The following is a 14,612-nucleotide window of genomic DNA, read 5'->3' as shown; positions in this document are numbered from 1 at the left end:
TTTGCAGAAACTATTCAGATGATTCAGAAGGTCATAGCTATGGGTAACTGGTGATCAGCAGCTTCATCACGACATCATGCGCCATGTCTCGAGCAGACTTTTTTGGCAAAACATCCAATTACCCAAGTGATTCAACCTCCCTACAGCCAAGATTTGGGGCCCTGGGACTTCCAGCTTTTCCCAAAACTAAAATCACCCTTGAAAGGGAAGAGATTTTAGGCCTTTGTCAATGAGATTCAGGAAAATAAGACAGGGCAGCTGATGGCAACTGGGAGAACTGCGTGAGGTCGCAAGATTCCTACTTTGAAGGGGACTGAGGCGTCACTGTCCTATGTACAATGTTTCTTGTATCTTCTTCAATAAATGTGTATCTTTCATAGTACATGGCTGGATGCTTTCTGGATAGACCTATAAATAAGAGGCACTGACCACGAGGTTAGGCAGGTAGGCAAAGATTAGATCTTGAAGAAGAGCCTTTTCCTTTAGTGCAAGGGTAAATACTGGAGAACTTGGAGTGCCTCAGTAGCTGAGTAGGGGGTGAAAAGAGGGCCAAGATTTTGTTTGAAAAAGTTTGTTTCAGATAAAAACAGCTTTGGGCCTTCTGGTCAAGATGGAGGTATAAGTACACATGGCTTGCCTCCTCGCACAACCACATCAAAAATACAACTAACCTATAGAAAATCCATCAGTCAGAACCATCAGAAATCAAGTGGAATGGACTTCCAGCCAAGATGGAGACGTAGGTAGACATGCTTTGCCTCCCTCCACAAACATAAGAAGAAATAAAATTACCTCAAAACTAAAAACAACCAGAAGTACCAGAAAACAGAACTGCATGGAAGTCCAACAAACAAAGATATACGTAAGTAATACTCATCCAGACAGGTAGGAGGGGTGGAGCCAGAGCTGAGAGGGCATGGTTTGGTGGCAGTGGTAGCAGCGGCAGCAGCAATGCTGTAGCTGTGGCTAGCCATCAGAAAGAGTAATCACACATTATAAGAGTAGGGAGAGACACCTGGGAAGCACTTCCAGCACCAGACCAGATCACACAGCAAATGGCTCCAGTGCCAGGGAAAATAAAGCTTCATTGCTTCGGACTGTGAAAACCAGTGGGTGTTGGGGTGGCGGAAGAAGCTGCTGATCTCTTAGCAGAGTCCATTTGATTAGAGGCCCCATGGTCCTGGAACATCTGCAAACCCACCCACTCTGGGAACCACAACCAGGGCAACAGCTAGAGTGGCGCCAATCCCATACGAAAGCGGGAGAAGTGCCTGGAAAAGGGGCACATCCTGAGCAAGCTGCATTGTTCCCTCTCAGACCCCTCCCCCACATACAGCGCACAACGTGGTGAAACAGGTCTCCAGTACTGACAAATACCTAAGGCTCCACCCCTTACATCATAACAGAAGCGACAGCTCTACCTAAGACACAGAGGCAAACACAGGAGCCCATCAAGATGAGGAGACAGAGAAGTATGGCCCAGAATAGGAAACACATCAAGGTTCCAGTGGGAGAACTGAGTAACAAGAAGACAGATAACCTAACAGATGCAGAGTTCAAAACACTTGTGATAAAGATGCTCACAGACTGACAGATATGCTTAAATATGGCAAATGCAGAAGGGAAGAAGTGAAGGCTATGCTAAATGAAATGAAGGAAAATCCACACAAAACCACTGGTGAAGGGAAGGAAACCAGGGTTCAAATCAATGATTTGGAACATAAGGAAGAAAAAAACAGTCAACCAGTACAGATGAGGAAACAAGGATTGAAAAAAATGAGGATTGGCTTAAGAACCTCTGGGACATTAAATGTACCAACATCTGAATCATAGATGTACCAGAAGAAGAGGAAGAGCAAGAAACTGAAAACTTATGTGAAAAAAGAATGAGGAAAACTTCCCAAATTTGGTGAAGGAAATTGACATACGAGTTCAGGAAGCACAGAGAGTCCCAAACAAGCTAGACCCAAAAAGGACCACACCAAGATACATCATAATTATAATGACAAAGGTTAAAGATAGAGAATCTTAAAAGCAGCAAGAGAAAAGAGTTAGCTACAAAGGGGTTCCTATAAGGCTATCAGCTGATTCCTCAAAAGAAATTTTGCAAGTAAGAAGGGATTGGCAAGAAGTAGTCAAAGTGATGAAAAGCAAGGACCTACAACCAAGATTACTCCATCCAGCAAAGCTATCATTTGGAATGGAAGGGCAGATGAACTGCTTCCCAGACAAGGTAAAGCTAAAGGAGTTCATCATCACCAAGCCATTATAATATGAAATGTTAAAGGAACTTATTTAAGAAAAAGATCAGAACCATGAACATTAAAATGACAACAAACTCACAACTATCAACAACTGAATCTAAAAAATAAAATAATAATCCAACTAAGCAAACCAGAACAGGAACAGACTCATAGGTGTGGGGATCATTTGGAGGGTTATCAGCTGGGAGGGGGAAGGGGGAGAAATGGGGAAATGGTGCAGGGACTAAGAAGCATAATTGCTTGGTACAAAATAGACAGGGGGAAGTTCAGGATAATATAGGAAAGGGTGAAGCCAAAGAACTTAAATGCACGACTATGGACATGAACTAAGGGGGGGGGGTGGGATTGCTGGAGGGAAGTGGGGTACTGGGTGGAGGGAAGCAAAGGGGAAAAAAATTGGGACAAGTGTTATGCATAATCAATAAATCATACAAAAAAAAAAAAAGAAATCGAGTGTAATGAAAGTCTGCAACTACAGAAGAAACCACAACCATCCAGATGGGTAGGAGGGGTGCAGACACGGAAGGGGCTAGTCCCACACCCACATGTCGTGGATGAAAATTTGAAAGGGATATCTTAGGAGGGGTCACAGCCCCACACCAGGCCCTCCAGCCCAGGGTTCTAGTGCCAGGAAGATAAGTCCCCATAACTGCTGGCTGCAGAACCAGCAGGGATTGAGTTGGTGAAAGAAACTTCTGGAGTCCCAAGCAGTTCCTCTTAAGGAACCCAGACACAGACTTACTCAGACTCACTCCCTCAGCTCTAGCACTGGGATAGCAGTTTGAAAGGCACCACTGGCATATGAGGAGGAACTGAAGTGTCTGGCATCAAGATGAGAGCTGTGGGACAGCTTTATCCCAGATAGAAAGGCAGACAGAGATCATTGTTTCTTTTCTGAATCCTCCCCCAAGAAGCCACAAAGCCTACAGGCAGGGGTCATATCTGAGACTCCATCAACCTGGCTCACATTGTTTGCCGTGCCCTGGAGATCCCCTAAGACTCCCTCCTACCCAAGCTGTTAACAGTGGCTTTTCCATATAAATAGCTGGCCTTAGCTCATGCTTCACAATTTCCTAAATAGTCTCAAACATGCAACAGCAGGCCTCAGTGAGCTTCCAGCTCTCATAGCTCTTGCTAACTAGCCCCAGGTCTGGCACTAGCAGCAGCCAGCCTAGATCCACAGGTTGGCTATCCCTGGGAACCTCCAAGCTCCGCAGTAGTAGTAGCCATCTCATTTTGCTTTATAGCTCAGGCAGGGTGGCTCTGGTTTGAACACCGGCCAGGGCTAACCTGGGCCTGCACCAACCAGGAAACACCACAGCCTGCGCACCTAGTGGACAGCTACAGACCACACTGGTGCACCACCACCCTGCCCCTGCACAGCTGATCCTCCACAGAGGGTGGAGGTTGGTGGTCAGTGGTCACAGCCAGTCCTTACAGCTGACTGGTTGACTAAATCCCTTCCATTGACCTGCCAAAAGCAACCAAGGCTCAACTACAGAGGAGGGTGTACTCAGCGCACACAAAGGGTACACTTCAAGTACTCAGCTTGAGCGATAGGGGAGGCTGTGCCACTGGACTCTACAGGATATATTTACTACCTTAGGCCACAATACCAAGACAGAGTCAAAGCAGCTCTACCTAATACATAGAAATAAATACAGAGAGGTTGCCAAAATGAGACAAAGAAACATGGCCCAAATGAAAGAACAGATCAAAACTCCAAAACCGAACTAAACGAAATGGAGATAAGCAATCTATCAGATGCAGAGTTCAAAACACTGATTATAAGGACGCTCAAGGAACTTAGTGAGGATCTCGACAGCATAAAAAAGGTCCAGTCAGAAACGAAGGACACACTAATTGAAATAAAGAGCAATTTACGGGGAAACAACAGTAGGGTGGATGAAGCTGAGAATCAAATCAATGATTTGGAACATAAGGTCGCAAAAAACCACCAGTAAGAACAACAAGAAAAAGAATTTAAAAAAACGAGGATAGCGTAAGTAGCCTCTGAGACAACTTCAAGAGGTCCAACATTCACACCATGGGGGTGCCAGAAGGAGAAGACAAAGAGCAAGAAGTTGGAAATCTATTTGAAAAAATAATGAAGGGAAACTTCCCTAATTTGGTGAAGGAAATGGCCATGCAAGTCCAGGAAGTACAGAGAGTTCTAAACAAGAGGGATGCAAAGAGGTCCATTCCAAGACACATCATAATTAAAATGCCAAAGGTTAAAGATAATGGAAGAATCTTAAAAGCAGCGAGAGAAAAGCAGTTAGGTACCCACAGGGGAGTTCCCATAAGACTTTCAGCTGATTTCTCAAAAGAAACTTTGCAGGCATGAAGAGACTGGCAAGAAATATTCAAAGTCATGAAAAGCAGGGACCTACAGCCAAGATTGCTCTACCCAGCAAAGCTATCATTTAGAATGAAAGGGCAGCTAAAGAGCTTTCCAGACAAGAAAAAACTAAAGGAGTTCATCATCACCAAACCATTATCATATGAATGTTAAAGGCACTTATTTAAGAAAAAGATAAAAACAATGAAAAATAAAATGGCAATAAATACATATCAATCTAAAAAAACAAACTAAGCAACAAGAACAGAGACTGACGGTTGCCAGATGGGGGGGTGGGGTGGGGGATGGGTGAAGAGGTGAGGGCATTCAGAAGTACAAATAGGTGGTTACAGAGTAGCCACAGCACAGGAAATGGAGCAGCCAAAGAACTTATGCGTTACCAATGCACACGAACAATGGTATGGGGTATGCCTGAGGGAGTAGAGGGTGCTTCGTAGAGGGGGAAAAGAGGGAAAAAATGGGACAACTGTAATAGCACAATCAATAAAATATAATTTAAAATAAAATAAAGAACCTAAATCTGAAATAAAAAATAAAAACAGCTTCAAAACCATTGTAACATATGAGGTGGTGATATAAACTTAAAAAGAAAAAAACATTATCACTGTGATTTTTTCGTTTTGTTTTGAAATCAGGACTTCTGAATACTTTAATCCTTCTCACTCTGCCTCCTCCCAAGATTCCTTCCCATTCCCTCTCAGTCTTACTCCAGCAGTTTTGGTATGTACTGGAATATACAGTGGTACTTCAGTACTCGTCAATTCGTTCTGGCACTCATGGCGAGTGCCGAAACCGGCAAGTACTGAACGTGACTAGTGACCAAGCATTTTCTCTTGTGGGACAGCATTGTAACTCATAAAAGTTCTAGCAAGTGCGATGAACATTTTTTTTCTTGTCGAAACATGATGAATACAGGGATTGACGAGTTTCAAGCCGACGAGTACCAAGGTATGACTATGTGTTGTTATGTATATATTTCTTTTTTTCAATTTTGAGATCTGCCACTGTTAGGCCTCAGGATCTGTACCACTGGGCCCTCTCAGTACTGCCTTCCCTTCCACCCCTTATTGATGCTGTTTCTTACAAATCCTTGGGTGCTCTGGCCTCTGAAGTTGAGCATTTTCTTTCTTTGTTTCACTGAAAACTCTGCTTTGAGGTGTGTTTTTATGATTGGTTGGGTTTCTGTCATTGCTGCTGTTTTACTGTTCGCTTTTGCTCTGTCTTAGCATTTCTATTGTTGCCGTGTATGGTTTCCGGGAGAGGTGGGAAGACTAACAAAGCTGCCACCCTATCCCTCCCGGGACTGTCAGACCTCGATGGATGCTACGCTGTTATCTACACTATTGTCTTTACCACCTCATAAATCTGAGAGGTAAGTAGGGTAGGCATTTTATGTACATTAACTTAGGGTTTCTGACTTTGTGTTTAGAGCCCAAACCTAATGAAGATACTTTTTATTCATGAGATCCTTCTGTATTATTATATTTCCAGTAGACATCCTAGCAGATTTTCACAGAGAGCCTCAAGAGTGATTAGGGAGCAAGCTGTGGCTGGCAGCGTGGGATATGGTTCCCAGTCAGCTGAGATTCCCTGCCACTGTGAGCCCATGTTCCTGAAGTGTCGTGCCAGGTTTGTCACAGTGGAAAAGGCTGAGAACAACTGCTTGAAACTCTCCTTACCCAAAGGGGAAGGTGAATAAGGCCTGGAAGACCCAGTGGAGAGTCTTCGTCCAGCCGTATGCACTGCGTCTGCCGGCGCCGGGGAGCAGGATCCGACCCGGAGAAAGCCCATTGGGCTGGTGTTGGACCTTCGTACCACTGCAGACCTGGAAAGAAAAATATCGTAACTTCCTCTCTGATAGGTTCTACGGCTCTCTCTTTATTTCTGTTATTTTTTTTTCTGAAGCTTCCTAGAAATATGCCAGAGTAGATTTTTAAAAAATACGTAACGCATGTGGGGACTGTGGTGGGGCGGGGGTGGAGGTGGCAGAGGATACGGGGGATAAATGGTGATGAAAAGAGTACAATAAAAACAATGCAAAAAATGTCACAGTCACAGGGAACAAATATAAAATGTATAAAATTATATAGTGGTCTCCCTTTCATCCTTGTATCCTGTCTGCCTAATTCGCAACACCTCTTCAACCCTACTCAAAAGGTTACCACTGTTTTTAGTTTCTAATGTCCCTCCAGAGTTCTGTAATTCAAACACAAACCAAAAACTGAATGTACAGCTGACCCTTGAACAACACAGATTTGATCTGCATGGGTCCACTTACATGCAGATTTTTTTTCAATAAATATTGTAAACATATTTTCTCAACAATATTTTCTTCTTTCTAGCTTACTTTATTGCAATAATACAGTATATAATATATATAACATACAAAACATGTGTTAATCGACTATTTGTTACTGATAAGGCATCTGGTCAACAGTAGGCTGTTAGTAGTTTACTAGTAGTTAAGTTTTGGGTGCCCCTAACCCCGGCACTGCATATTGTTTTAACAAAGGTAATGCTATACTTGACAACCATTTTTGATTTGGGGGGTCTTAGGTCCCCATTATAGTCTTAAAATTGCTGCAGATCCCAGAGTTTTTGTTCGTGCAAATTGCATCTATTGATATTTACTATATTAGAATTTAAAACAGAGAAATTTTTGTAATTAATTCATTAAAAGAGCTTATTACATGTAACATAATTAGAAAAAAATAATATCTTCCAAAACAAAATAAATTAGTGAGAAGCGTGACATTATTTTACATTTTTTGCAAATCTCTAGTGTCTGAAGAGATGACAGATGGCATCTCATAACTGTTTCTACAGTCAATCTATTGCAAAGTATATGAAGGAAATCCAGACTTCCACGGATGTAACTGGAAAAGGGAGAAATATTTTGGTAGTCTTTTCAAATATTTTTCACTGACACTAGATCAAAACTCAGCAAGCGGTCATTTCTAAAAGACTAGTCATAGTGTGGAAACTGAAACCACCTCAGTGAAATTATGTACTTCGTTACATTAAATTCCATTCTTTGGCAAAGTAAACTGTCCTTGGAATAAATCTTTCGTCTATGAGTGATTATTTTCAAACCTGGTCATTTGGAACATCCTGGTTGAGTTATGCAGCTATTTCAAATGTTGACACATTACACAATACCAAAACGCCACCACCCTGCTTTACAGAAATGGCTGTCAAGGCGTCACAGAAGCTGTCAAGATTACAGTGGGAAACGAAAGTTTTCCAAAATTCTAATTCTTACTCAAGAGCTCCAACTTTACGTCACTTGTTTTCTTCTCTTTAGAAACAGCTTATTTATTTTTAGAGAGAGGGGAAGGAAGGGAGAGAGGTAAAGAAACATCGGTCAGTTGCCTCTCACATGTGCCCTCACCAGGGACAGGCCCACAGCCCAGGCGTGTGCCTCAACTGAGGATCCAGCCAGTGACCTTTCATCTGAAGGACAACACCCAATGCACTGAGCCACACCTGTCAGGGCTGTCACTTGTCTCCGATGAAGTGGCACACTTAGTTCATTTTCAACAAAATGGCTGCCGACTACCCCTAATCATAGTTTTCTTTGGAGTAAAATGGTGTTCCAGGAAGAAAGTGACTCATTCAGCTTGCAACTAGAAGAATCATACAAGTGCTTTTCCTTAAGACAACTACTCCAATGTGCAGCAAAAATGATTTATGCCAACATTCTAGTCAAGATTTTCAAAGAAAAATCGTAATTTTTACTGCTTCTTTAATTCCTCGGCACTGCGAGTGTGTGACGGGAGAACACAAGGACTACCAGCACAGCTGGGCGCCACTAACGTGATGCATTTTAAGACACCAGCAGTTTTCCATCATTGCTTTCACACTCTCAGTGCATGTCAACACAGTGAAAAGCAAACAGTGTCCTCGTATTCCTAGGAAAATAGTTCTGTCCCCAGGGGCGCTATAAAAAGGGAGCCACAGACCACACAATGAGAACTACTGCTAATACACCATTAATCACTTTGCTTTCTGCTATTTTATAATACACCTTGAAAATTTCTCTACCCCAGTACACAGAGGTAGAAAAGAGTACACTTACTCTTTTTGGAAGGTGGTCCACTGTCATAGATAAATTATAATTAGCAAGTCCCTTACTGGTGGGCATTCGGCTTATTTCTTATCCTTTGCTATTCTAACAATGGACAACTTTGTATACATGCAATTTCATACACAGGCAAGGACTGAGTACCTGTCTGTAGCATAAGGTATCAGAAGCTGAAGTGCAGGGTCAAACGATATACATTAATAATTTTCATGGGTATTTCCAAATGCCCTTCATAGAAGGTTTCCCAATTTAATCCTAGGAGATGGAAAGGGCCATTCTCCCTTCACTGAGCTATTTATCTGGTGGGCCCTTTTAATCTAAAATCTTGTACCCTCCAATTCTGAAAAAAAAATTAGATTATTTCCTAGAAATTTTTTCCTCACAATTTGTTGTTGTTGTTCTTCTTCTTTCTGGAATGCTTATAATTAATCAATACTTAAAAAATATTTTTTACTTATAAATTCCATCTTTATTTGACTCACCTATTTCAGACACTTCCCCAACTTTGTCTTCCAGCATTATTATATTTTGTAATGTCCAGCAGGTCTTTTTTATTTTGATTGTTTTCAACAGCATTTCATGTTTAGTTATGGACGCAGTCTCTGAGGGCACTAATTCTGTAAACGAGTTTCTCTCCTTTGCATTCTTGCTGTTACGGAGTTCTCTGAGGCATACGGCTCCCAAGGGGGCCACGGGGCACAGGGTTCTCATTCTGCCAGTCTCTGACCGACAGCACTCACACCTGCCCTGCTACAGCACGCATTCACCCCCATTCTCCTTCTGTTTTCCAGACATTTCCTGAAATCTCTCACCCACTAAACATTTATTTCACTTTTCTTTGTGGACTACACTACTGTCATTCCTTTGCTACCTTAGTGAGGTTTCAGGTTGTTGGAGAAATAATTAATGTGTAAATAATCTGCTACAACTGGTAGGATTTCATTTTTTAGCACATTTCTCAATTCTTAAAAATAATTATATTTGTAGACAAATATATACATATCATATTACCTAACCAAGCTTAAATATTGTCTAAATAAATCCATTATAAAAAATTTTATTATTCAATTTTTTGTACAATTTTATATAAATCCGTCCATTATAGAGGGTGGGGCAAAAGTAGGTTTATAGTTGTGAGTATGTGAATAAGAGTTAATTATTATATTACTATTTATTATATTATTATAAACCTACTCTTACCCTACCTTGTACTGTATGTAAGGGACAAAGTTGGCTATGGAAAGTAATAGATCTTTCAACTACAAATTTTTTTAATTAATTTTTTTCACTTAGGGTTTACATGCAGTATTATTTGGTGTTAGTATAGGGTGTACAGCATAGTGGTTAAGAGAATCATATACTTTACAAAGTTTCCCCTGATATTTCCAGTGCCCAAGTGGCATCACACGTAATTATTACAGTATCATCGCCTATATTTCCTATGCCAGTAGTTTACATCCCCATTACTATTTTGTAACTACCTATTTGTACTTCTCAATTCCTTTACTTTTTTTGAGCTGTCTCCCAAACCACGTCCCCTCTGCCAATTAACAGTCTGTTCCGTGTATCTATGAGCCTGTTTCTGCTTTGTTGTTCATTTATACTGCTCTTTAGATTCCACATATAAGAGAAATCATATGGTATTTGTCTTTCTCTGACTGACTTATTTCACTTAGCATGATACCTCTGGGTTCATAGATGTTGTAGCCAATAGTAAGATCTCATTCTTTTTTTATGGCCATTTATCATTCATGCCTTTAATCTTTTTCATCTTCTTCTTATAGAATACCCTTCTACATTGTATATAATACTGATTTGGTGATGATAAACTCCTTTAGTTTTTTTCTTGTCTGGGAAGCTCTATCTACCCTTCCATTCTAAATGACAGCTATGCTGGGCAGAGGAATCTTGGTTGTAGGTCCTAGCTTTTCATCACTTTGACTACTTCATGCCAGTCCCCTCAGGACTGCAAAGTTTCTGTTGAGAAATCAGCTGAAGTCTTATGGGAGCTTCTCTGTAGGTAACTAAATTCTTTTCTCTTGATGCTTTTAAGATTCTTTGTCTTTAACATTTAGCATTTTAAATATGATGTGTCTTGGTGTGGGTCTCTTTGGGTTCATCTTGTTTGGGACTCTCTGCGTTTCCTGAACTTGTATGTTTATTTCCTTCACCAACTTAGGGAAGTTTTCCATAATTATTTTTTAAAATAGGTTTTCAATTTCTTGCTCTCTATTCCTTCTGGCATGCCTGTGATATAAATGTTGGTACTCTTGAAGCTGTCCAGAGGCTCCCACCATTATCCTCTTATGGGGGAATTCATTTTTCTTTTTGCTGTTCTGATTGGGTGTTTTCTGCTTCTTTATGTTCCAAATTGGTTATTTGATTCTCTGCTCCATCTACTTTCTCCTGATTCCCTGTAAATTAGTCTTCATTTCAGTTAGTATATCCTCCATTTCTGACTAGTTATTTTTTATGGTTTCTATGTCCTCTTTCATGCTGTTGAAGTTCTCAAGTTCCTTAAGCATCCTTATTACCATTGTTTTGAATTCTATACCTGGTAGTTTGCTTGCCTCACTGCATTTAGTTCTTTTTCTAGAGATTGCTACTGTTCTTCACCGGGGACCTGTTTCTCTGTCTCCTCATTGTGGCAGCCTCCCTGTGTTTGTCTCTGTCTGTTAGGTAGAGTTGCTATGTCTTCTGGACTAAGTAGAGTGGCTCTGTGTGTTAGGTGTCCTGTAGGGCCGAGTGGTGCAGTCTCCCCAGTCATCTAAGCTGGGTGCTCCAGGTATACCCATGGGGGCTGTGTGTACTATTCTGTTGTAGCTGAGCCTTGATTGCTGTTGGTGTCACTTCACTGGAAGGAACTGACCCCCAGGCAGATCGACTCCAAAGACTGGCTGCAACTACAGTGGAGGAGCTGCTGTGCAGGGGTTGACCCTAGAGAGCAGGACTTGCTTCAGTGGGGCTTTGGTGCTCACCAAGTCCGCCCCCTGAGTGTGTCGCTTGCGGAAACAATAGGGCTGTAGTCCAGCACGGTCTGCAGCTGCCCACTGTGTGTGGCTACTGTGGGGCCCCCTGGGGGGCACAGAGTTTGCCACCGCCCACCCGTGCCCTGGGTGGCGCCACCCAGCACGAGCTACAGAGTGACCTGAAGACAGCTGATGCTCGTGTTAGGCTTGGTGGTGCAGAGAAGAGGCCAAACTGTGAACCAAGGGCTGCTGCCACTAGTGCAGGACCTGGGGCCACTTAACAAGAGGTGGGGGGCATGCAGAGGCCAATTGCTCTGAGAGATTTTGGGAAAGCCTAAAGCATGAGCCAGGACATGTCATTTGCATGGAAAAGCCACTGGAAATGGTTTGGATGGGCCCACAAATTGCTGGTGCATGGTCTCAAGAAATCACCAGGGCAGGGCCAACAATGTAAGCCAGGCTGATGGAGACTCAGGTATGGTGCCAACCTGCCAGCTTTGTGGGGGTGGGGAGGGTTCCAGAAAAGAAACAATGCCCTCTGCCAGTACTTCTGTCTGGGAGAAAGCTGCCCCACCAGCTCTCGCCCTGATGCCAGTTAACTCAGTTCGTCCCCCTATGTCCCTGGCTCCTTTCCAGCTGCTGCCCTAGTGCTGAAGTTCAGTGGGAGTGGGTCTGAGTACGTCTGTGTGAGGGCCCTTTAAGAACTTCCTGGGACTCCAGCCGCCCTGTTGGACTCAGTTAAAACCCCATTGGTTTTTACAGCCAGAAGTTAAGGGGAGCTCTCTTCCTGGCATTAGAACCCTGGGCTGGGGGTGGGTGGGAGCTAGTGTGGTGCCGGGACCCCTCATTCCTCAAGACGACCTCCATAGCTAACATATCCCTCTGGTTTTTACTTGCCGCATGCAGGGGCGGGACCAGCCATTTCCACAGCTCTGCCCCTCCTACCAGTCTCCATGTGATTTCTTTTGTATACCCTTAGTAATAGACTTCTGTTTTTAACTAGATTTTCAGGCTGTTCTGAAGGATGGTGGTTTTATAGTTTAGCTGGGATTTGATGAGGTTGTAGGAGGTTCCGAGTACTGCATTTACCCACACCGCCATCTTGACCTGAAGTCCCCAAATTTTTAATAGAAAAATATTAGAAAGGAAAAAATACTAGCTTACCTGGGAGAACCATGCAGATTAGTGCCAGAGCTGGCAGTAGATGTAAGATTCTGCTCAATGCGCTGATAATTCTTTATCTGAGTAGGAACTGGAATTGGTGCCGTTTCACTGTGAGGTGACACAATAGGCTGACACTGCCTGCAGCCACGGTTTATTGAAAAAGAAAGAAATCCAAGTAAGACTATTTTTCTTTCATTTGACGCACTGGTGACATTTAGAGAAAATTTTAGAAGCAGCCAAATGATCACTTCTGTACCTAATTAAAAACTACCATCTTACAAAAATATATAAAGCAAAAAAAAAAAAAAATCTCATTTTCATTTAAAGACCTCTCCTGGTATTCATATGCATATTGAGGACTAAGAATTATAACAAGAACTGGAAAAACATTTCTCTACAAAAAGAAAAGTAGATTGGCAAAACTCAGTTTCATCCACTCACATTCTATTTATTACTATGTGAGAGAAAAAATAGTATTTCTACGAAAATATGCTTGGAAGTTCAAGAGTAACAATGACTGGAATGTTCACAAAAGCCAGGAACGCAGCGCGTACCCCAAGGAGCCCTAACTTAGGGGGACGGAGTGCACCGGGCAACTCTCGAAGCCGGGGCTGACCCACGCTCCAGAACCCTAAGTGTTAGTATTGGATTCTTAACAGCCTCTCTCCTTGGTTTTCATATTCAGAAACCCTATGTCAATTCAGTTTACAACAGATCTTGAAACATCAGGAACGATACAGGGCCTTAACAAAGATGACTGATTTCATTCTTCTGACCTTCTGTAATTCTAAAAAAGCCGCACAAATCTCCCATTTTCTCTCAACTGCATTACAGATATAAAGAGTTTTATAATTATCTAAACAAAATTATGATTATCTTCTACAGTGTCACTTTAGAACTTTTTAAACCATCAGTTTTTTTATATTTAAATCAAAAGAAAATTTCATCTGTAGCAGAGGTGTTAGCTGCTTTCCCAATATCCATTCATCCACCATTTCTTACTAACAGAACTCAAATTATATGGGAGGCAGTGATTTGCTCAGTTAAATTATGACATATCCCAGACTTCCTTGCAAGCTGAGTAGTCATATGTCTTTCTTGGTCAATAAAAGCAAGTGGAAGTCTCCTGTCCATTTTCCTCCTTCCTTCTCCCCAAAACGTGGGTATGCTTGCTGAAGCTTCAGCAGCACCTATCTTGGAACCATGAAGAAAAAGCCGAAATTGGAGGAAATGTCCTTGAGCCACAGAAACGAAGGCAATAACTATTTATCCTGAGTTCTCTTCATGTAAGAAAACAAAAGCTTTAGTGTTTGATGACACTACAGTCAGGACCCTGTTGTTTACAGACAAATGGAATCCCTGATTGATACACTATTCAAAACAGCTTTCACTGTTTTTCACTACCTATTCTATTAAGTATCTTTTAAATATAATTATTTATGTTTTTATGGTCTATATATCTGATTGTGAAGTTATCTATAACCTAAAAGCAAAACAAAACACTTCTACTTCTCAAAACTAAACTGCTTTACAGGACTTGACTCACTAACTGTGGAGCCCGCGACCCAGTGCGCACACGGGCGGCGGGGACGGCGGCCAGAGCGGTTCCAGGACGGAAAACCCACGCAGTCATCGAGCCTCAGCAGGTGAGCGAACAAAGGCCGTCTTTCCCCTTCTCAGCTCAGTAAGTATGTAAAGAGCTGGCGAAGTAAGTACATCTGGGTGTTTTTAATTTATTTTATTTTTTATCTTTAAATACTTTTACTCGA

The 14,612-nt window shown here is 42.0% G+C and overlaps 1 protein-coding gene across 1 annotated transcript in view; it reads right to left on the bottom strand.

The window, feature by feature from the left end:
- The window catches only part of ULK2 (unc-51 like autophagy activating kinase 2), a 113,678-nt gene that overhangs the window by 34,121 nt on the left and 64,945 nt on the right, over positions 1-14,612 (bottom strand). The window contains exons 15-16 of the mRNA XM_090291807.1: positions 12,844-12,981; positions 6,306-6,451 (exon numbers count right to left, since the gene is read on the bottom strand). Of these exons, the coding sequence (XP_090147933.1) occupies positions 6,306-6,451; positions 12,844-12,981 (284 nt within the window). The remainder of the gene's footprint in view (positions 1-6,305; positions 6,452-12,843; positions 12,982-14,612) is intronic.

This window comes from Furipterus horrens, unplaced genomic scaffold (assembly GCF_987537825.1).
Source record: "Furipterus horrens unplaced genomic scaffold, mFurHor1.1.pri manual_scaffold_11, whole genome shotgun sequence".
Classification (NCBI taxonomy): Eukaryota; Metazoa; Chordata; class Mammalia; order Chiroptera; family Furipteridae; genus Furipterus; species Furipterus horrens.
This window is presented reverse-complemented; position numbering and strand designations above follow the sequence as displayed.